Source organism: Pristis pectinata, chromosome 10, assembly GCF_009764475.1.
Source record: "Pristis pectinata isolate sPriPec2 chromosome 10, sPriPec2.1.pri, whole genome shotgun sequence".
NCBI lineage: Eukaryota > Metazoa > Chordata > Chondrichthyes > Rhinopristiformes > Pristidae > Pristis > Pristis pectinata.
In genome coordinates this window covers 41,542,252-41,563,294 of record NC_067414.1, presented here as the reverse complement: position 1 = coordinate 41,563,294, position 21,043 = coordinate 41,542,252, and the positions used below count along the sequence as shown (strand labels likewise).

Here is a 21,043-nt window from a genome sequence, read left to right as displayed (position 1 = left end):
ACTGATAGTAAATGCAATGAAAGACTCGAACTCTTTCTCTTTGGCTCAGGTGCTGCCTCATACCCTGGCGTCGGTGCCTCATGAACTGTACTTAAACCTCACACCTCAATGTTATTGGTCGTTTCCATAATTACACTGAGCAATGATGCACAACGGGACCTTTTACTTCATTTGGCAACAGCAATGTTTTCATTCTTTAGGCTCTAACTTTACAATTGTCCACTATTGTTCCCCACCCACCAATACACTGCAAACGTCAGGTTTAGAAGTCGAAACCTTTCTCGGGCTGTGCAATAACCTAGTCAGCGCTCTGGCTTCGTTGTTGTGCCCTTGTGGAGCTTCAACCACACGGACAATTACATCTCACGTGCAGTGTCTGTAGCATGGAGCAGCCACAAATTGCACTGCAGTGATTTGCCTATGGTATTCATTTGTAACCTTCCATCTTCACCCACCCCAACGCGCTCCACCCCCAAATGCCGAAGGTGGATAAGGTTTACACACGCATGTGGAAATACCGCCACCTTGAGGACACACACCGTCCCGATTTAGAAATACACCGTGGCTGGTTTACGTCCTGGAAGTTCCCACCCAACAGGCACCGTGAGAGCACCTTCACAAGAAGGATGATAGCAGTTCAAAATTGGCTCACCACCACCATCTTCTAAAGAGTCCTTAAAGCTATGCTTTATACGGGCCTCGCCAGTAACACCCAGGTTCTAAGAAATGAATAAACAAAATCCCTTGAAGTATGTTAATTTTGAATTCTTGTTTTTTTTTAACCTTTTGCCACCCTTTTCGTTTTATTTTAAAAACTTTTGCCATCCTCACCACTGAGTACTGCTGAGCTTTTAACTGAATCTTCTAAGTCCACTCTCCGTTTTCTGGAGGACCTTTTGGCTGCAAACGGCCTTTGGAAATTGGATGAATTGTGCAAAGCACCGTTCCGACTTCGGATGGCAAGCCGACTGCCCGAGGCATGTCACCGGGCTATGCTTTGTTTATGGGATCCGACAGACCATCAGGACCTGATGGGGGGGCAAAAAATGGGCCAGTGCTGGACGGAGCAGCGCAGCGCAGAGCGTCTACGAGACAACGTTGTTCCCCAGCGCGGGATCCCCCCCAGGGGATTCCCTCGCCGGCACCGCGTTCTATATCAATGACGACATTGGCTGAGGCACGTGATGCGAGCTCAGCCTGGGTGCCAGCAAATCGATGGCGAAAAGATCGTTCGGAGCGGGTCACGTGGCCGTGTGGCCGGCGAGTCAATCGATCGATCAATCGAGCAGGAGCTGGGTACGGGGGCTGGTTTGTCTGACGGGGCGCTTCTCTCAATGGCCTTGTTCGACCACGCAAGATGACTGATTACGGCGAGGAGCAGCGCAATGAGCTGGAGGCACTGGAGTCCATTTACCCGGACTCATTCACAGGTGAGCGGCCACTCTCCGCGGCCGCAGCCACCCAGCAGGGAGAGGTCGTCGTCTCCGCTCTCTGAGGGCCCAGCTGCGGCCGAACTGGGGGCTGGGTGGCGGTGGGTTGGGGGGGAGGAGAGGATGGGGTGGGGGGGTGGAGGGAGGAGAGGATGGGGTGGGGTGGGGGGGTGGAGGGGGTGCGGGGAGGAGAGGAAGGGGTGGGGGAAGAGAGGATGGGGTGGGGGGTGGGGGAAGAGAGGATGGGGTGGGGGGGTGGGGGAAGAGAGGATGGGGTGGGGGGGTGGGGGAAGAGAGGATGGGGTGGGGGGGTGGAGGAAGAGAGGATGGGGTGGGGGGGGTGGAGGAGGAGAGGATGGGGATGAGGCCACTTCCCTCAAAATTAGGAGACTGCAGTGGTCACTCCACTATTTAAGAACGTCCGAGCCAATGCCCCAGGGTCGAGGACTTCCCTTCATTCTGGTTCACTGGGTTCTAGATGACAGATGAGGCCAACGTGCGACCCACAAATGGGGCAGGAGGTGAGGAGTTGATGTGCACCTTCTGCTGTCTTATCCAGGCACATGGACTCGAGGTTCTCAGTGCTATCCTGAAAGCTCCTTATTCGCTGTGGGCCAGAGACTCCCAAGAGTTTGTGCTTGTTTTTGTTTCCCCATGGAATCATTGAAGACATCCTTGAATCTTTTTTTATCCTCTGTAACGAGGATGGAATTTGGAATAGAGTGGCACATGAATAATGTGCCATACCAACAGAGCTGACTGGGGTTTGAGGTCGCGATCTTCAAACAGTCATTTTCTTAAGGCCTTATTCTGGGGAAATTGGACTGGGAGAGGATGCTGACATTGGTTTGGAAGATTTTGTACAGATGTTGCGATCTTTCCATTGGTCTGGATAGTCCAAGTCTCAGACGTACACGTGATGGAAAGGGTCTCTGCTGCCAGCTTAGAAGTCTTGGACTTTAAACACTCTTCCTCAGATGGCTGATTGAAAGTAATAGTGAATTTAGTCATTGATGTCTGCCTTTGCTGAGAGTTTGCTCCTGAGATATGGGAAGTGGAAAAGGTCCATTTGGGGGCCACCAGTCAGCAAAGGCACATATCAATGAGGAATTTTTAAAAAAAAGATGGGGGTGGGGGGGAGAAGCAGGGAGTTGTAAATTAATTAACCTAACAACATTTATTGGGAAATGGCTTATGTATAATAGAGGATAGGGTGACCAAATAAACTGAAAAAATTCAGTGTATCAGAAAAAGGTAAATAGATTTATAAAGGGTAAATTATGCCTGATGTGCTTGGCTATGGTTTTGACTAAAGTGGCAGATGCAGGAGAGTTTTTGTATGTTACTTACATTGACGTTTAGTAGAAATGTGATAAAATTGTTTATGTGGCACTGTTAACTGAATGTGAAGCTTTTGGAATTGAAGGTGAATTATTGACTTGGCTGGGAAATTGGTGAGTGACAAGAGAAGCAGGAACCTGTTTTTCTGTTGACTGTCATGTTTATCCCATTTGCTAGGGTTCCCTGTTCCATATTAGAACAGTACAGCACAATACAGGCCCTTCGGCCCACAATGTTGTGCTGACCTTTAAACCTCACCTAAGTCTATCTAACCCCTTCCTCCCACATATCCCTCTATTTTAAATTCCTCCATATGCTTATCTATAAATCTCTTGAATTTGACCAATGTACCTGCCTCCACCACTGCCCCAGGCAGCACATTCCATGCCCCAACCACTCTTTGGGTAACTTTCCTCTGATATCTCCCTTGAACTTTCCACCCATTACTTTAATATTAAAAACTATTTTTGTCATTGCCTGCATTAAATCAAATGATAAAATAATCAAATATCCTAATGAAATTCAGACGTGACCATGATTTATTTATATTTAGTCCCACCGGTAGCTTTGACGTCCATCAACACCCCCATTGTCTATCTACATTAGGGGTAAGTTATAGTAATCAGTTTGAGATGTGGGAGGAAACTGAAGCACCCAGGGGAAACCCACATAATCACAGGGAGAATGTGCAAACTCCACACACTTGGTATTCAAGATCAGATGGAAAGCAGGTTGCTGAAGCAGTGAGGCAGCAGCACTAACCCTATACAATTATGCCATCCATGGAAGAGAATTGAACAATTATTTTGTCTCTGGGTACTTACAGGAGGAGATAAATAACCTTCCAGAAATGTTAGGAACCAAGAATCGAAAGATGATGATGAATTAGCTTTGAGACAATTATGTTGCTGTGCTTCTGAAGTAAAGGCAAGACAGAATGAGGACCTCTGGTTTATTTCCCTAAAGGACAACAGTGAACCAATAAGAATTATGTTAATGATAAGAGGGGATTTCCTTGAAACTTCCAAAGTTCTGTCAGAACTAAACAGACTGGATGTGAAAAGGATCCTCAACTGGGGTGTCCAAAATGCAAGTTTCAAAATGCAAGGTAAAACAAAAATATTAGAACTGATGTGAGGAGAAATTTCTTCATTCAGTGGGTGTGAATTGTCTATCAAAGAAGGTTGGGGAGGGCAACTTTCTGAAAATATTTTAACAAGAGACAGATACATTTCTAGATGCAAAGGCATCAAGCGGTATGGGGAGAGAATGGGAATACAGTACCAAGATAGAGAATAGTCATGATCCTGTTGAATGCTAGAGCTGGCTCAAAGGGCTGAATAGCTACCTCCTACTTTTTTGTGTTTCTACTGCTCTAAAAATGTCGATTTGTGATGCTCTGGTCATTTGAGATTTTTTGCTTATGCTTCATCTTATGCTAAACTATCAGAGAGCAAGCAATAGGAATAAAATTGTTTATACTGAATTAGGAGAAAAAAGGAATGTGCATTAAACAGTAAGTTTGTAATTTTGTATATTTTTCATGAAGTAATTTATAAAATAAGAATCAAGAGCAGGAGTAGGCCAGCTGATCGCAAAAGCCAGCTCTGTCATTCTGGTTTATCCAGTCTTGGCCTCAACAGTATTTTCTCACTCTCCTTGAATACCTTGCAGATACAACATTATGTCAGTAGTGGGAAATTATGTAAAGTTTATTTGTGACTCTAAAACTATGCTCCCTAGCTCCAGATAAACCTGCTAAGGGAAATATCCTCTCAATACCCACTCTGTCAATTCCCCACAGCATCTTCCTATTTTTCCAGTAAGATCACCTCTCATTTTTCTAACTTCCAATTAATGTTGACCCTACTGCTCAACCTCTGTTCGTACATCAACTTCTTCATTCCAGGAATTAACCTAGTGAACCTGCTTATGCACTGCCTCCTGTACAAGGCGAGAAACTACACAGTACTCCAGTGCCTGCTTACTAGACCCCTGTAAAGTTGCATCAAAACTTGAAAACCCCTTGCAATAAAGGCCAACTTTCTGTTAGCCTTCCTAATTACTTGTTTTACATGCTTGCTAACTCTTTAGCTGCTGGACCTGCATGCAAATTTTCCATTAATCTGTGTTATTCTGCTAATGGTACTAACACTTGTTTTTCTTCTAGTGGTGTTGGAGAATCCTGCAAGTTTTACCATAAGGGTAACATCTGAAACAGGTGAAAATGAAGAAGGTAAGTGCCCCAAGTTTGATTCAATGATATTTCCAAGTGGTTTATTCAGTGCTGGACTGATATTTCTTTTTGTTCTGTTCAAGTTTTGTCAAAACCCACTTGGGCTATTTGCATTATATCTGTTACTTGAGACTTGTTTGAAATGGAAGTATGGAATAATACTGGAAAACGTTCTTTTGGACCTATTACCTCAGTGCTATGCAAACAATTTGTATTACAATGAACTGTACATAATTTAAAGTTCTCAAGTCCAGAACAAGCACAAAAAATACGTTCCTTGCCTCACCACAAATAAACTTTGCATAATTTCCCACTACTGACATAATGTTACATCTAAAACTGCGAAGCCCCAGAGTACTTTGGTTGGAAATTTGATATTCCCATTGACTTTGTAGCATGGGAACTATTATATTCCTCGCTATATTTCCTGATCTGCCTAGTTACAAATTTCTTTCCTATTCTTAACTAGATATTTTCCAGAATTTAAAATAAAAATATTATTGGAAGTATTAGAAGACCAGGAGTCAATATAAGTGAGCAAGTATGAGATAGGTGAGCAGGTTCCTGTGCAGGATAGAGATATCTGCAGAGCCCTGAATGTTTTATAAAAACAATGGGTTTATCAAAGATGAAGGTATCGAAGACTTTTGTGGCAACGGATGTATGATGTTCTGTAGGTGGAAGCGCAGGCTTTATGACAAAAAATGTAGACTTGGAAACTCGGCATGTTGTAAACATATTTATGAGGAAAAGAACCAAGGATTGATCCTTGGGGGTAATAGTGCAGGGGTGGGAAACAAAGCCGTTGTTGGTGATCACGCAACATTAATTAGATGGGGAATTGTGGACCAAACTCATCAAGTTGCACTGAACTGGACAACAGAGGAGGGTGATAAAAGGAGGATGGTGTGATACACTAAGCTAAAATTGCAGAAGAATAAGAATACATGGTGCTCCTCAGTCACAGATCATCCTGTGTATGGTCTTGTAAATATCTGAAGAGGTTTTGAAAAGAAAAGGAACTATGCTTAAGGGATGGAACCATTTACACTAGCTAGGATGGGAGCCAGGAAGGAAGATCCTCAAGGTGCCAGAAGGTGCATTTCTTGGACTAGATGAAATCTGAAGATAAAAAAATGGAGATGAAAGAGGCGGGAGATGCAGATGGGTGGAAGCGGGGAAATAGGGTGATGCACCTGGGCAGGTGATTGGGCAGTCTCTATTTTCTACACCTGAACCAGGATGATTCTGCTCTTCTCGGTGTTGGAGTCACAGAGAGAGACAGCACAGAAACAAGCCCTTCAGCCTTCTGACTCCACACAGATCATTATCCACTCATTTACACTAATCCCACTGTTTTTATTATCCCCATATTCTCATCAACTCTCCCCAGATTCTACCACACATCTACACACTAGGAACAATTTACAGTGGCCAATTAATCTACCAATCTGAACATCTTTGGGATGTGGGAGGAAACTGGAGCACCCAAAAGAAACCCACATCATCACAGGGAGGCAAACTCCACAAAGGCAGTACTTGACGTCAGTATTGAACCTGGCCCTCTGGTGTTGTGAGGCAGCAACTCTGCTAGCTGTGCCACTGCACCGCCCTCTGCTATAGCTGAGGATTTAATAAGTTTGCCATTGGCAAACAAATTTTATCTAGTTAAAGTAAGGTTCCCTGATGTTTCTAACACTGATGGTTTGCTATGAAGTAATCAAATAGAGGCAGTAGGACAGAAAATTTGAACCGTTGGTGATTCCTGATTAGTTAACATTGCTATTACCAGAATTTTCTCAGAAATAGTTTTTCACAAAGACCCCACCCACCCAGGACATTCTCTCTTCTCTTCTCTCCTCTTCCATCGGGTAGAAGATATAGGAGCCTGAGGGCACGTACCACCAGACTTAAGGACAGCTTCTACCCCACTGTGATAAGACTATTGAGCGGTTCCCTTATACAATGAGATGGACTATGACTTCACGATCTACCTTGTTGTGACCTTGCACCTTATTGCACTGCACTTTCTCTGTAGCTGTGACAGTTTACTCTGTACTGTTATTGTTTTTACCTGTACTACATCAATGCACTCTGCACTAACTCAATGTAACTGCACTGTGTAATGAATTGACCTGTACGATCAGTTTGCAAGACAAGTTTTTCACTGTACCTCGGTACAAGTGACAATAATAAACCAATACCAATATTACTCATTGTAAATAAGGTAAGGACTGAGTACAACTTGTGGTGAAATCTGGATAGTCACAAGTTTCAGACCAGTTGTCACTGTGAGACCTTAGTTTTGCATAAAAGGCACCTTCAATGCATAAAAGGCATCTTCAGTGCACAAAGCAGAAACAGTTCTTTAATGGTGAGAAGCTGTACACAAGTCACTGAAAGCCAACATGCAGGTGAAGGAAGTAATTAGGAAAGTGAATTATATGCTGCCCTTTATTACAACAGGTTTTGAGTACAGAAGTAAAGATGTCATATTGTATTGATATGGGGCCTGGCTGAGATCACATCTGGAGAATTCTATACAGCCTTGGTCTCCTTACCTAAAAAGTGAAAACATTGCCATATAGTGCAGCAAAGATTCACTAGACTGGTTTCTGGGATAGTGGGTTTGGCTTATGTGGAGAAATTGAGTAGGCTGGGACTGTGTTCTCTTGATTTTAGAAGAATGAGAGGAGATCTCATAGAAATTTATAAACGTCTTATAAAGCTAAAAAGGCTGGATGCAGGGAGGAAGTTTCCCTTGACTAGGGAGTTTGGAGCCAGTGGTCACAGTTCTGGGATAAGGCATAGGTCATTTGGAATTGAAATGAAGAGAGATTCCTACAAAAGGAGGTGTAGAGTCTATGAAATTCTCTACCCCAAAGGGGTATGGAGGCTTGGCCATTGAATTCATTCGAAACATTTTGATAGATTTCATGAGATATGGGGAATTGTGGGTATGAGGATAGTGCAGGAAAATAGGTAGAAGATCAATCATAATTATGATGAATGTCAGAGTAGATTTGAAAGGCCATGTGGCCTAATCTTATTCCTAATTATGTTTCTTTGATGTTCCTTTCCAGTGGTCCTATTGTCAGGCCACTAGATGGCAGTATATGCTGTGTAATGGATTTGTCAGAGGTTTTGCTAGCCTCTAATGTATGTTTTCCATTTATAACCATATATAATAGAGTTTTCAGTCTTTATGAACTATGTTCTTCATGGTGTGTGATGTTGGATGCTTTATTCAATCTGTTTCAATTCTTGTAGTGCTTGAAAAAGTGGAATGTACTGAACTATGAAACAATCTAGTGTAATGGAAATCGAACACAGTATGACAAATTGTTTTGGAATCCTGTTCTTAACTACACTTTGCTTCCTCCTGCCATTTCTTAGATTATAACCTTTTCAGCACTGTTAAGTGTCAGTAATTTTAAAAGACATCAATAATCAGCAACCTCATAACTCTTCCACTCCCTCTATACCCATTGCCAAACTGCTATATTCTTTTCTCTAAACTGCAAATTTCTTTTTCTAAATGATTCTGATAATTAAAAAGATGAGAAAAGTTAAATAAATAGTCAGCCATCAATGACACATTTTACAAAAAAAAAACCAAAACATTTTTAAACTTGCAAAGTAAAGATTGAATTTGATATATTTCATCACTAAATCATGGTGCCCTAATGATTCATTGCACATTTTAAGACTTTAGCCCTTTTGAGAAATGGTTAATTCCTCAGCTCATTGAATAGTACTGTGGAGATCTACTGGTCTTAAAACCTGTTGTACAAACAAAATGATTGATAGTATTGACCTCCGTTGCATTCTCGTCTTTTATAAATGTTGCATCATCATTGTCTTCTCTCAGTGTTGCATTTCATTCCATCTCGTTAACACGGAGTCCTGGCTCTCCATCTGGCGTGGTCATATCTTTGCTTCTGCACATTGCATGTGGGATGTGCCTTTTTTTTGCCCATGCTGATGCTGTACTTTCTGTAATGTCCAGGCCCAGGGCTCACTACAATATAACATGACTCATTCAAAGTTATTTTCTATATTGCTGATCTTGTGGAGTAACAACCAAGCTAACTTTGTCAGGATTGAACATTTGTCTAAATCATTGTCAAAGTGAACCATGAAGATCTTTCCTTTTGTTTTAATGTATTGTAGTTTTTTAAAATTAAGCCTCAGCAATTTTAAAATACGTCAATGATCAGCAATCTCATTTTTCCTTCTCCCTCTGAACACTATATCAATTGTCATACTGTTTTGTATTCATTTCTTTTTCTGAATGGTCTTGATTAAAGAGGGAAAAGTCTAAGAAGAAGTAATTATTTAAAAAATGATTTAAAAAGAATGTCACAAGAAATAAAAATACAGTCAATAACTTCCAAATGGCATGCTGCTAGGTTTGTTGATTCTGCTGAGCTTTGGTATAGTAAACTAAATCATTATAACTCTGATAACTTTAAAATTGGATAGCTTTAATGCCTAAATTTTACATTGAGACTAAAGCTGCATTGCACTGATGTTGTATCCTTTGAATTATCCTTGTATTAGTCTAATACATTTTACTGTAATAACAACTCGTACATACCCAATTTCTATTTCAAACTGAATTTTTCCATGTACTTAATTTTCTGAAAATACTGTGGCCTGCAGAATGTTATTTATTCAAATTATCTTTTATCAGCTGTTGAAGCAACCCTCCAATTCACGTATGTGGAAAAATATCCAGATGACCCTCCAAAATTTGAAATTGCCACACATGAGAACCTTCAGAAGTCTGATATTGCAGATATAATGTCACTATTAAATGAGCAGGTAAGTGAAATAAAGGCACAAAGTAAAGGTTTCCTTTTCAACATAGAGTAGGTGGAGCTCATTGAAGAAAATTGGACAAGATGAATTGCATTCCTATAGAAGACCATTTTCTTTTCCTTATGAGAATGCTTGTCCAACGTAGGAGACTTAAAAACAGGATTCAGGAAGTGCTTCATCCCAAACAATGCAGAAAGTGTTAAATTCTCTTTTATTTTTCTTGCATAAATCAGTGCAAATACAGTATCGTGATCAAATGAAAGCATATTCCTAGTCATAATGTGGATCTTAAATTGAATTGATTCAAGTAAAATAATGATTCTGTTACAATATGCTACTTCATATGAAAAAGTATAATTTTTTTTGTCTCATGCGCAACACATACATTACTCAAAGGCTAACCAGTAGGTGGCAGTTGTCTTTTAAATTCTATTTTTCCTATAAATCGGTATGCCTGGTGTGGGGAGAGGAAAAAATCAACTACAATTTTTACTGAAGTATAGTTTTATTGTTGATTTCCACCTAGATAAATCCCTAATTTTCTTAAAGAATAGTGTTTGGAATTTATTACTGTGGATAATAATATTTATAACAAGTAGCACCCTTGAGTCCTGCTGTTATGTTGTTATGACATTAAGTATAAACTGAACAATGGATTGGAAACTTGAGCGAAAGGAAAAATAAACTCCAGAACAGAAGAACATTTAATTCAAACCTGGTGAAATGCTTTTTTTAAAAAAAAGTCTACCAGTGTCATCAGTTGAATTCTCTTCCAAATCTGAGGGTTTTTTTTACCCCCACTATGAGTTTTACAGCTGGCTGCTGATAGTGATCACTGACTTCAATCATGTTTGATGAGAACGATCGTTTGTTCTTTTCTTGTGCTTATGCTGTCGTACAACATGTCTTTCTTTCAGGCACAAGAAAACATTGGGATGGTAATGATATTTACTTTAGTGACAGCTGTTCAAGAAAAATTAAACGAAATTGTTGATCAAATAAAATCTCATAAAGAAATGGAGAAGTTATTAAAAGAAAAAGAAGCAGAAGAAATTGAAAAGGTTTGTGGTTCAGTATTTTATATGCAAATTGTTATCTATTGGTAAAAGTAATTTGAATGTGTCAGATGAATCTACATCATAGCTGTCAATATGATTTCTGACGTACATTTAATTCCTTAAAGTTGTTGTTCCACATCTGCTCACTCATTTTTGTCATTGCTAATTGTGTCCATTTTTGTACATACATATATATTTAGATCTCTTTTGGAAGAAGTTCCATGCATTAGAATTTGCAATTGAGTGGAAAAATTGGAATCCTGTATATCTATTCTTAGTATCTCAATAATCTTTTTCACTGGCGTAAGTACAATTTCTGTTGGCCTGATGCAAGATATGAGTTCAGTTGTTCTTATAGTACTTGCTCCAGTACTTGGCAGTTCTCAGTGTTGTACAGCTCACTCCATTTGGGTCAGAAGAGTATTACAAATCACGATCACCTCTGGAGATATGATTTATTCACTTTTCTCCATCGTCCCTGAGATTCTTCGCTTTTATTGTGTACACCACTGTACTTCAACTTGCATTTCTGCTAGTTATTTCTCTTTATCAGACTCTCCACTTTGCATGTAAGGTGAGATATCTTTATTAGTCACATGTACATTGAAACACACAGTGAAATACATCTTTATGTAGTGTGTTCTGGGGGCAGCCCGCAAGTGTCGCCATGCTTCCGGTGCCAGCATAGCATGCCCACAACTTCCTAACTTGTACGTCTTTGGAATGTGGGAGGAAACCAGAGTATCAGGAAGAGGTTGCACGTTTTAGTGTAGTTCGGTCTGGCTCATTTTAGTGTTCCCAAAAATTTTAAGCTGCTTCAGAGGAGAAGAAACAAATGTTGAATGTGTCAGGAAAGTACATTGCATAGTTGTCAAAAAAAACAAAGTTGAGGAAGGGATTTGATAAGACACTTGAAGGTGGAGTGGGATCTGGCAAGGTTTTTGGGAAAAGAATTCCAAATTTCACAGCCTTATTATTCGGTTGAGGGAGAAAGGCATCACTAATGAGGTGGACGTTTAGTTCCCATACTTAAATACTCTTGAACTGACTGGCTTCTTGTGCAACTTAAGAGCACAGTTAAGAATCTGTTGCCTAGAATGATGCATAGATGAGAACCAGTAAGGACTATAAATTTTGTTGTGGATGTCAGAAAACTAGTTGGGCTTTTTGCTACAATTCCCTAATCACCAATATTGATTGATTTTTGCCCAGAATTTACAGTTCATTTTGAGCTTCCTGTATTTACTGCTGACGTATACACTGTCCACACTTACCTTGTGCGGTTTTCTCAGCTGGAATTTTCTTGTCAAAGCCATGTTCAGCCTTGGCAGGGCTTTCCAAGAAGTAAGTCTGTCATGGTGCGGTTGGGCAGAACAAGCTCAAATGGGGAGGGAAAAGCTTTGACAGGTGACAACCAAAATAATTCAAAGTTTCTGAAGGGCTCTGACATTCAAAAATGACCAATCCTATAAAAACAAATCAAGCTATTACATTTTAATGTTATTTAATATAACATAAATAACAAAATTCTAAAACACTAAAAGCAATTAAAACATTCAATTAATTCAACAAAATGGAAAATAATTAAGATCTAATGACCTTGTGGTCATTGCTTTCCATTGAGCTGAATGGAGTTGCTCTGCTATTCCATTTGTTGTTTGAATGAATTCCCAGCATGTTCTTGGGAATTGACAGCTTTGTGGTGCATTCAAGCACACATGCATGGAAAACCCAACTTTATTGGTATTTACACAAAATGTGGGCAGGTTAGCTTTTTATTAGTTAGGTTTTGTTTTATCAGTTATCACTTTGAGTTTCATGCTTATCTAAATCTTTGGATTACCAGTCAAGTATCTTAATAACTATGCTACAAGGTGGAAGAGAAGGAGAATAATCCACGTAGTATGCCCGTCAGTAACATGTAAGCAATAGCCCATGTAAGTCCTTTTATTGCCCAAGCAACCCTCTACACCCCCAAGCCACCACTCCCTCGCCAGTCTAAAATATAAACAAATTGTAAGCAATCACTGTGGTCATAAGTATAAATCAAATTACAATTACTAACAGAATGCATTGATGTTGGTCGCAATTAAAAACACATCCAATTCGTTTTGAACTGATGCTGTGATTAGCACTTGCCAGTCGAATTGTTATAGTGCTCTAAGTGTTGAATATCCTCTGCATCTCCCCTCATCGCCATCCCACTTCCCCTAAACAAACTGGTGATGATCCAGTGAGCAGAAGTAAAAATTTGTTTGAACATTATTATCACATTGCAGTGATGTGAATCTCCCACTGGTAGGTGCTGTATATTGCATTTCTGTTTTTTTCTCGGTTCTAGTGGTATCTGCCATTAAAGCCTTCTGCCATTTTGGGCCAAACAATAATCATTTGAATCCAAACATCTGCCCACTGTCCTATTTTAAATTTCCTCCATTCATCATATAATTGAGTTAAATCATTGCTATTTATGTTTCCAGGCATGCTTTACTGATTGTTTAAAATTACAGTAATCAATTTTGTTAGGGGTTAGGGGGCTGTTTAGTCAGGGGCATAGATACTGTGGCCACAAGTGTGTTGCCTCCCTGCTGCCAGAGTCAAGGATGTTTCTGAGTGGGCACAAGACATTCTGAAAGGGGAGGGTGAGCAACCAGAGTTCGTGGTCCATATTGGTATTAACGACATGGGCAGCATGAGAAATGAGGTCCTGCACAGAGAATTTAGGGAGGTTGATAGAAAGTTATAAAGCATGACATCTAGTGTTGTAATCTCGGGATTGCTCCCTGTGCTATGTGCTAACGAGGCCAGAAATAAGGAGAACGTACAGTTGAAAACATGGCCAAAGAGCTGGTGCAGGTGAGAGGGCTTCAGATATATGTATCATTGGGCTCTCTTTCAGGGTAGGCAGGACCTCTAAAAGAAGGACAGGGGATAGGTCACACCTAAACTGGAAGGGCACCAACATCCTTTCAGGGAGGTTTGCTGTTCCTCCTTAGGAGGATTTAAACCAGTGTGGCAAGTGGGCGGGAACAGGAGCAGTAGGTCAGCAAGTAGAAGCATTGAGGGGAAGGTAAAGGTTAGGTCAAGTAAGTCTAATAGAAAGAACAGGCAGAGACAGATTAATGAACACATTGCGACTAATGGGCTGAAGTCTATTTATTTCAGTGCAAAGGGCATTATGGGTAAGGCAGATAGGTGAACTTAGAGTCTAGATTGGTACATGAAACCAAGATGATGTAGCTGTTGGATCCGGTTATTTTCGAATCCACAAGTTCTTTCAGGAGTCCAGAAATGTGTTGAAAACAACTTGGTGCTTCAAAGTTTTATTGGAAAGTTTAAAACAAAGAAACAGTCACAGAGCACATGGCAGGCACTAGCTTTGAATTGAGACAGAGGGAACAAAAGATGAGCTCAGGCCAGGGGAGACGAGCAAGAGAGAGATTAACAAAAAGTGACACCTTTTATACCTGAGATAAGAGATGCTCCTTAGCTAACAATAGTCCAATCAGGAAACCTATTAGATACTTGTGGCCAAACCAACTAATGAAAATACCACATATTCACCTGATGGACGAACCAATAAGCTAGTAAGTGGCCATTCCTTGTGCTGCCACTTGAGTGTATACATGTTTAAAAAAACTAATTAAAACAGTCAAATCCAACATAGCCATTACAGAAACTTGGTTGAGAGAGGGCAAGACTAGCAGCTTAATGTTCCAGGGTTTAGATGAGTCAAACGCAATAGAGAGGGATGTAAAAGGTGGTTGAGTTGCACTACTGATTGGAGAATATCATAGCTGCACTTACAGAAGACATCCTGGAGGGCCCATCCAGCAGGGCGAGATGGGTAGATCTCAGGAATGAGAATGGTGCAATCACTATAATAGGGTTGTACCATAGGCCTCCCAATAGCTAGTGGGAGCTAGAAGAACAGACATGCAGATAGACCATGGAAAGAAGTAAAAACAACAGGGTTATTGTAGTAAAAGATTTTAATTTCCCTAATATTGACTGGGACTCCCTTAGTACTAGTGGTTTAGATGGGGCAGAATTTATTAGGTGCATCCGGGAGGGCTTCTTGAAACAGTATGTAGATATTCAACCAGGGAATAGGCATACTAAACTGGATATTGGGAAGTGACCAGCGATTGGAATTTTAGTGGGAAAGCATTTTGGGAACAGTGATCATGACTCTAAATTTTCATGTAGTTATTGATAAGGACCTTGGGGGATGGCATATTACAACTGTATTATACAGGAGCTGTGGAGAGTAGATAGGGAACACCTCTTATTGGGCAAATCCACATCTGACGTGGAGTCATTTAAAGATCAGCTGGTTAGAATTCAGGACCAGCATATTCCTGTGAAGATGAAAGATAGGGATGGCAAGGTTTGGGAACTTGAATGACAAGCTAGGTAAGTTTAGTCAAAAAGAAAAAGGAAGCATATGTAGGATTTAAGAAGCTGAAATAGGAGAAGACTCTTGAATATAAAGGAAGCAGGAAAGAACTGAAACAATACATTGGGAGGGTTAAAAGGGTCAATGAAATTTTCCTTGGTGAGTAGGATTAAGGAAAATCCCAAGACATTTTAAACACGAGGCAAGAGAAGAGATTGTCGGAGCCTTGCCAGAGATCTTTGTATCCTCTTTAGCCATGGGTGAGGTTCCAGAGGACCAGAGAATAGGCAATGTTCTTTGGTTTACAAAGGGCAATAGTGATAATCCAGCAAATTATAGGTGAGTGAACCTTGCATCAGTGCCAGGAAATTATTGAAGAAGATACTGAGGGATAGGATTTACTCTCATCTAACTAGTAAATCTAACATCTGTGGTAGGTAAGTTATTGGAGAGTATTCTGAGGGATAAGATATATTTTCATCTGGAAAGACGGGCTGATTAGGCGTAGTCAGCATGGCTTTGTACGTGGGAGATCATGTCTTACAAACTTGATGTGTTTTTTTTGATGATGTGACACTGAAAGTCAATGAGGGCAGGGTGGTGGGTGTGGTTTATATAGACTTCAGTAAGGCCTTTGATAAAGTTCCACATGGTAGGCTCCTCTGGAAGGTGAGATCCCATGGAATCCAGGGAGAGATGGCTGATTGAATACACAATTGGCTTGATGGTAGGAAGCAGAGGGTAATGATGGAAGGTTGTTTCTAGGACTGGAGGCCCCTGACTAGTGGTGTGCCTCGGGTCAGTGCTGATCCGTTGTTGTTTGTCATCCATATCAACGATTTGGATACGAATGTACTAGGCATAGTTAGTAAATTTGCAGATGACACTGAAATAGGTGGTATAGTGGACAGTGTAGAAGGTTATAAAAAAAATTACAGGAGGATCTTGACCACCTGAGTAAATGGGCTGAGGAATTTCAAATGGAGTTTAATTAATGTGAGGTGTTGAATTTTGGAAAGTCAAATCAAGGTAGGACTTTCACAGTAAACGGTAGGGCCCTGGGCAGTGTAGAACAGAGAGACCTTGGAGTTCAAGTATGTGATTCCCTGAAAGTGAAATCACAGGCAGATAGGGTGGTAAAGAAGGCTTTTGGCACGCTGGCCTTCATCGGTCAGGGCATTGAATATAAAAGTTGGGATGTCATGGTGCAGTTGTACAGGATGCTGGTGAGGCTACACTTGGAGTATTATGTTCAGTTTTGGTTGTTGTGCCGTAACAAAGATGTTATTGAACTGGAAAGAATGCACAAAATATTTACACGGATGTTGCCAGGACTTGGACTGAGTGATAGGGAGAGGTTGGACAGGCAAGGACTTTATTTCTTGGACTGTAGGAGACTGAGAGGTGATCTTATAGAGATGTCTAAAATCAGGAGGGGCATAGAAAGGGTGAATACACTCTATTGTTTTCCTAGGGATGGGGAATCAAGAACTAGAGGGCATAGGTTTAAGGTAAGGGGGGAAGAGATTTAATAGGAATTTGAGGGGCAATTTTTTTACACAAAGGGTGGTATGTATGTAGGATCAGCTGCCAGGGGAAATGGTTGAAGCAGGTACCCTAACAACTTTTAAAAGACAATTGGACAGGAAAGGTTTAGAAGGTTATGGGCCAAATGCTGGCAAATGGGACTAGCTTGGATGGGACATCTTGTTCGGTGTGGACCAGTTGGGCTGAGGGGCCTGTTTCCATGATGTGTGACTCATATGACCTTCTGGAGAAGCATGGCAGAAGAGGCCATGTCTCTCAAACTTGATTGAGTTATTTGAGGAGGTAATGAAGATGATTGATGAGGATAGGCTAGTGGAAGTTATATACATGGACTTTAGTAAGGCATTCAACAAGGTATTTCATAGTAGGCTGATCTAGAAGATTAAGTCACATGGGATCCATGTGAGTTGGTAGATTGGATTCAAAATTGGCTTGGCCACAGAAGACGGGGGAGTGGTGGAGGGGTGTTATTCTGACTGGAGGTCTATGACTAGCGGTATTTTGAAAGGATCATTACTGGGACATCTATATGATTTGGTTGAAAATGTTGGTCGTCTGATTAGCAGGTTTGCAGATGACAAAAAAAATTGGTGGAATTGCGGATAGTGAGGAAGATTGTCAAAGTTACAGCAGGATATATAGATAAGTTGAAAATTTGGGCAGAGAAATAGCAGATGGAGTTTATTCTGGACAAGTGTGCGGTGGTGCATTTTGGGAGATCAAGTGCAAGAGGAAAGTATACAGTAAATGGCAGAACCTTTAGGAACATTAATGTACAGAAGGTTCTTGAGGTGTAAATATATAGCTGTCTGAAATTGGCAACATAAGTGGGTAGGGTGGTAAAGAAGGTATACAGCATGCTTGCCTTCGTTAGTTGGGCATTGAGTTTAAAAGTTGGGAATTCATTTTGCAGCTGTATAAAACTATGGTTAGGCCACATTTATAGTATTGTGTGCAGTTCTGGTCACCACATTACAGGAAGGATGTGGGAACTCTGGAGAGGGTGCAAAGGAGGTTTACCAGGATATTGCCTGGATTAGAGAATATTACCTAAAAGGAAAGGTTAGACAAACTTGGATTGTTTTCTCTGGAGTGTAGGAGGCTGAGGGGCAACCTCATAGAAGTATATAAAATTATGAGAGACATAGGGTGTATGTTCAGAGTCTTTTTCCTAGGGTGGAAATGTCAAATACTGGAAGGTAAAAGGTTAAGGTGAGAGGGGGAAAGTTTAAAGGAGAATTGTGAGGTAACTTTTTTTTAACATGCCTGAATGTACTGCCAGGGAAGTGATAGAAGCAAATACAATAGCAATGCTGAAGAAGCATTTAGGCAGACACATGAACAGGCAGGGAATAGAGGGACTTAGACCTTGTGGAGGCAGATGGAATTAGTTTAGATTAGCATCATGGTCAGCACAGACATCACAGACACACACATACTTCCCAAGCTCTACTATTCTATGATCTAAAACTCGGCCAGAATGCTTGAAGAAACAGATTTTGAAGAATTGTCATCCAAAAGATCTATTAGTTTTAACCTAATCTTGACTGGGGCTATTAAACATTCAGCTTCAACTCGTACAAAAATCGAAATAACATAATGCAATGCTTATGTGGAAAAGAAAACTGTTTTCCTGAAATATGGACTGCATCATCAACAATTAACTGCATGAGTCCATAGTGCAGACACAAGTTCCAAATTGAAATGGAAAAGCAACACTGGAAATATTTTTTTAAAGCTTACCTGTATCCATGTAAGATATGTAATCCTGATTTGAACATGTATCCAAAACCAAAATCAAAACTGTGCAATAATTTGTAATTCTATCTTGTCAATAGTGGAGTTCTTCAGTTTTGATATGTTAAGTTGCTGTCTTGGTCTTTTTCTGAGTTTCCACTATGTAGTTACAAATATTTTCTGCAAACTCTTTCAAGGCTATTTTCCATGGCACACCTGTAACAATTGAGAATTTCTTGTCATGGAAAGCAAGATTTGATGCAGAGTTAGCTGAAATAAGAAAAAAACAAAAGGAAGAGGAGCAGGCTGGAAAAGTTAAACTGACAGGTTTGTGAATTGAAAATATGAAGGCACTTTGATTTTGCTTGGCTTTCTTTTCAATGTCATGTGCTTCTCCAGACCTTTTTGTCTTGGTTGGCAAATGCAAAATGATCTGTGCAAATCTTTCTCAAAAAAATTAACAATGCACAGCACATTGCTGCACTGGTTTTCTGAAAACTGTAATACTTTGGCAAGTTAGTTTTCAATTAAATGTACAATATTCTATATGTCTGATTAAGACTTTTACTTCAATTGATTTCATGTACATTTTAATTGTATACTTGGATTATCATCTGAAACCTGAGTTACCAGTTGAACCCCTCCCACCCTCAAAGTTTAAATGATGGACTAAGTGAGTCACCCTGTGTGCCACCAACTGCAGAAGACGAAGTAACTTTTCCCAGCATTTTGGCATCTGTCCTTTCAGCTAACCTTGCCCCCATGTCTTGAAATGCCTTGTCAAACCTTTTCTTTGAGACATTTTACTTTAAGACATTACTTTAATCGTGCTTCTATGGCCAAACTTTTGGTCACTCTTACTGATTTTGTTTGATGCCTGATCTCTCCACCTTTGTTTTTATATTCTGTATCTCCAAGCCTGAGACTAAATGGATAGCTTTTTTTTATGGAAGTTGGCACAGACATGTTTGAGCCCAAATATGCTATAAAATTCTGACTAAATTGGATGTTGCATTTTTCAAGTTGTCTTTGTATTTCAGGAAAGCAACTATTTGAAACTGATCATAACCTTGATACATCTGACATTCAGTTCTTGGAAGAAGGTAAAGTACAATTTATTTCCATTTCTGTATGTTCTTTATTCAGATTGCCTCTGTGTGTGTGTGTAGCTAAAGTTCTGACATTTGAAATTGATTTGAGTATCCTATACATCATGTCGAATTGTTGATATGAATGTGGTAGAGGAAGAACTATAATCTTTTAGTTTTTTATGATGTAATGTTTTACCTTTTAATCAAAATATCTTTGTAACAATGCATTTTGACTTTTTTATGATTTATGGTGATGTTTTGTTTTAAAATGATACATGGTTAACTGCATCCAAAATCGATGTTAGCGTCATACAGCACAAAAACAGGTCCTTCAGCTCCGTGTCCATACTGTCCATCAAAAACCCATCTGCACCAGTCCTGCACTAATCCCATTTTTCCCATCATTCCCCCCCCCCCCCCCCAACCCCAATTCTCCTGCCACTAAGGGCAATTTACAGTGGCCAATTAACCTACCACCCAGCAGGTCTTTGGCATGTGGGAGGAAACACATGGTCACAAGAGAAACATATAAACTGCATTCAGACAGCACTCAAGGTCAGGATCGAGCTGCTGGTATCTGGAGCTGCTGGGTAGCTTGAGCTGTGAGGCAGCAATATTAACTGCAGTGCCACTGTGCCACCCCAAAAATCACTGCTGTTTCAGGGAACATTACTAAAATATTGATGTTTTACTTATTTATACTGTATAACTGTATTGTAACTAAATGTTCTGTGTGCATTTACAACAGGTAACAATGTGGAAGTTGATGAATCCCTTTTCCAAGATATGGATGATTTAGAATTAGATGATGATGATGATGACCCAGATTATAATCCTGATTTAGGGAGCGATGACGACTGAATTCAAAGAAATGATATAACTGCCAGGATTTAAATACGTGAATGAATGAGATTTAAGTCACAGTATCTGTGACTACTTGTATTGCAATTAGCAAGCAGTGGAAAAAATACAAGTTTTTTTTAATCTAATACCCATTTCTGTATGCCTTTATCACTGTGTTCAATAAATTTACTCCCAAAGTGAATATTTTGAATGTAGCAAGAAATATTTCATTTCTTCAAAATGTTTACCTAATAATTGTTCAGACATTGGTTAATTTATGAAACTTGTTTGTTTTAGTAATTCAAAGTTATTGGAATATTTTGCAGTTTTAGTAATAACATAGGAATAACACTGTGGAAATGGAATTGGTTTATTATTGTCACTTGTACTGAGGTACGGTGAAAAACTTGTCTTGCATACCGATTGTACAGATCAATTCATTACACAGTGCATTGAGGTAGTACATGGTAAAACAATACAGAATGCAGAGTAAAGTGTCACAGCTACAGAGAGAGTGCAGTGCAGGTGGACAATAA

The 21,043-nt window shown here is 40.0% G+C and overlaps 1 protein-coding gene across 1 annotated transcript; it reads left to right on the top strand.

Moving 5' to 3' along the window:
- The first annotated feature begins 1,191 nt into the window (after positions 1-1,191).
- On the top strand, positions 1,192-20,709 carry rwdd1 (RWD domain containing 1). The gene is made up of 7 exons (XM_052025116.1): positions 1,192-1,430; positions 4,942-5,007; positions 9,704-9,834; positions 10,749-10,892; positions 18,771-18,900; positions 19,614-19,676; positions 20,413-20,709. The coding sequence occupies exons 1-7, from the start codon at positions 1,358-1,360 to the stop codon at positions 20,523-20,525; spliced, it is 720 nt and encodes a 239-aa protein (XP_051881076.1). The 5' UTR covers positions 1,192-1,357; the 3' UTR covers positions 20,526-20,709.
- The last annotated feature ends 334 nt before the right edge of the window (positions 20,710-21,043 follow it).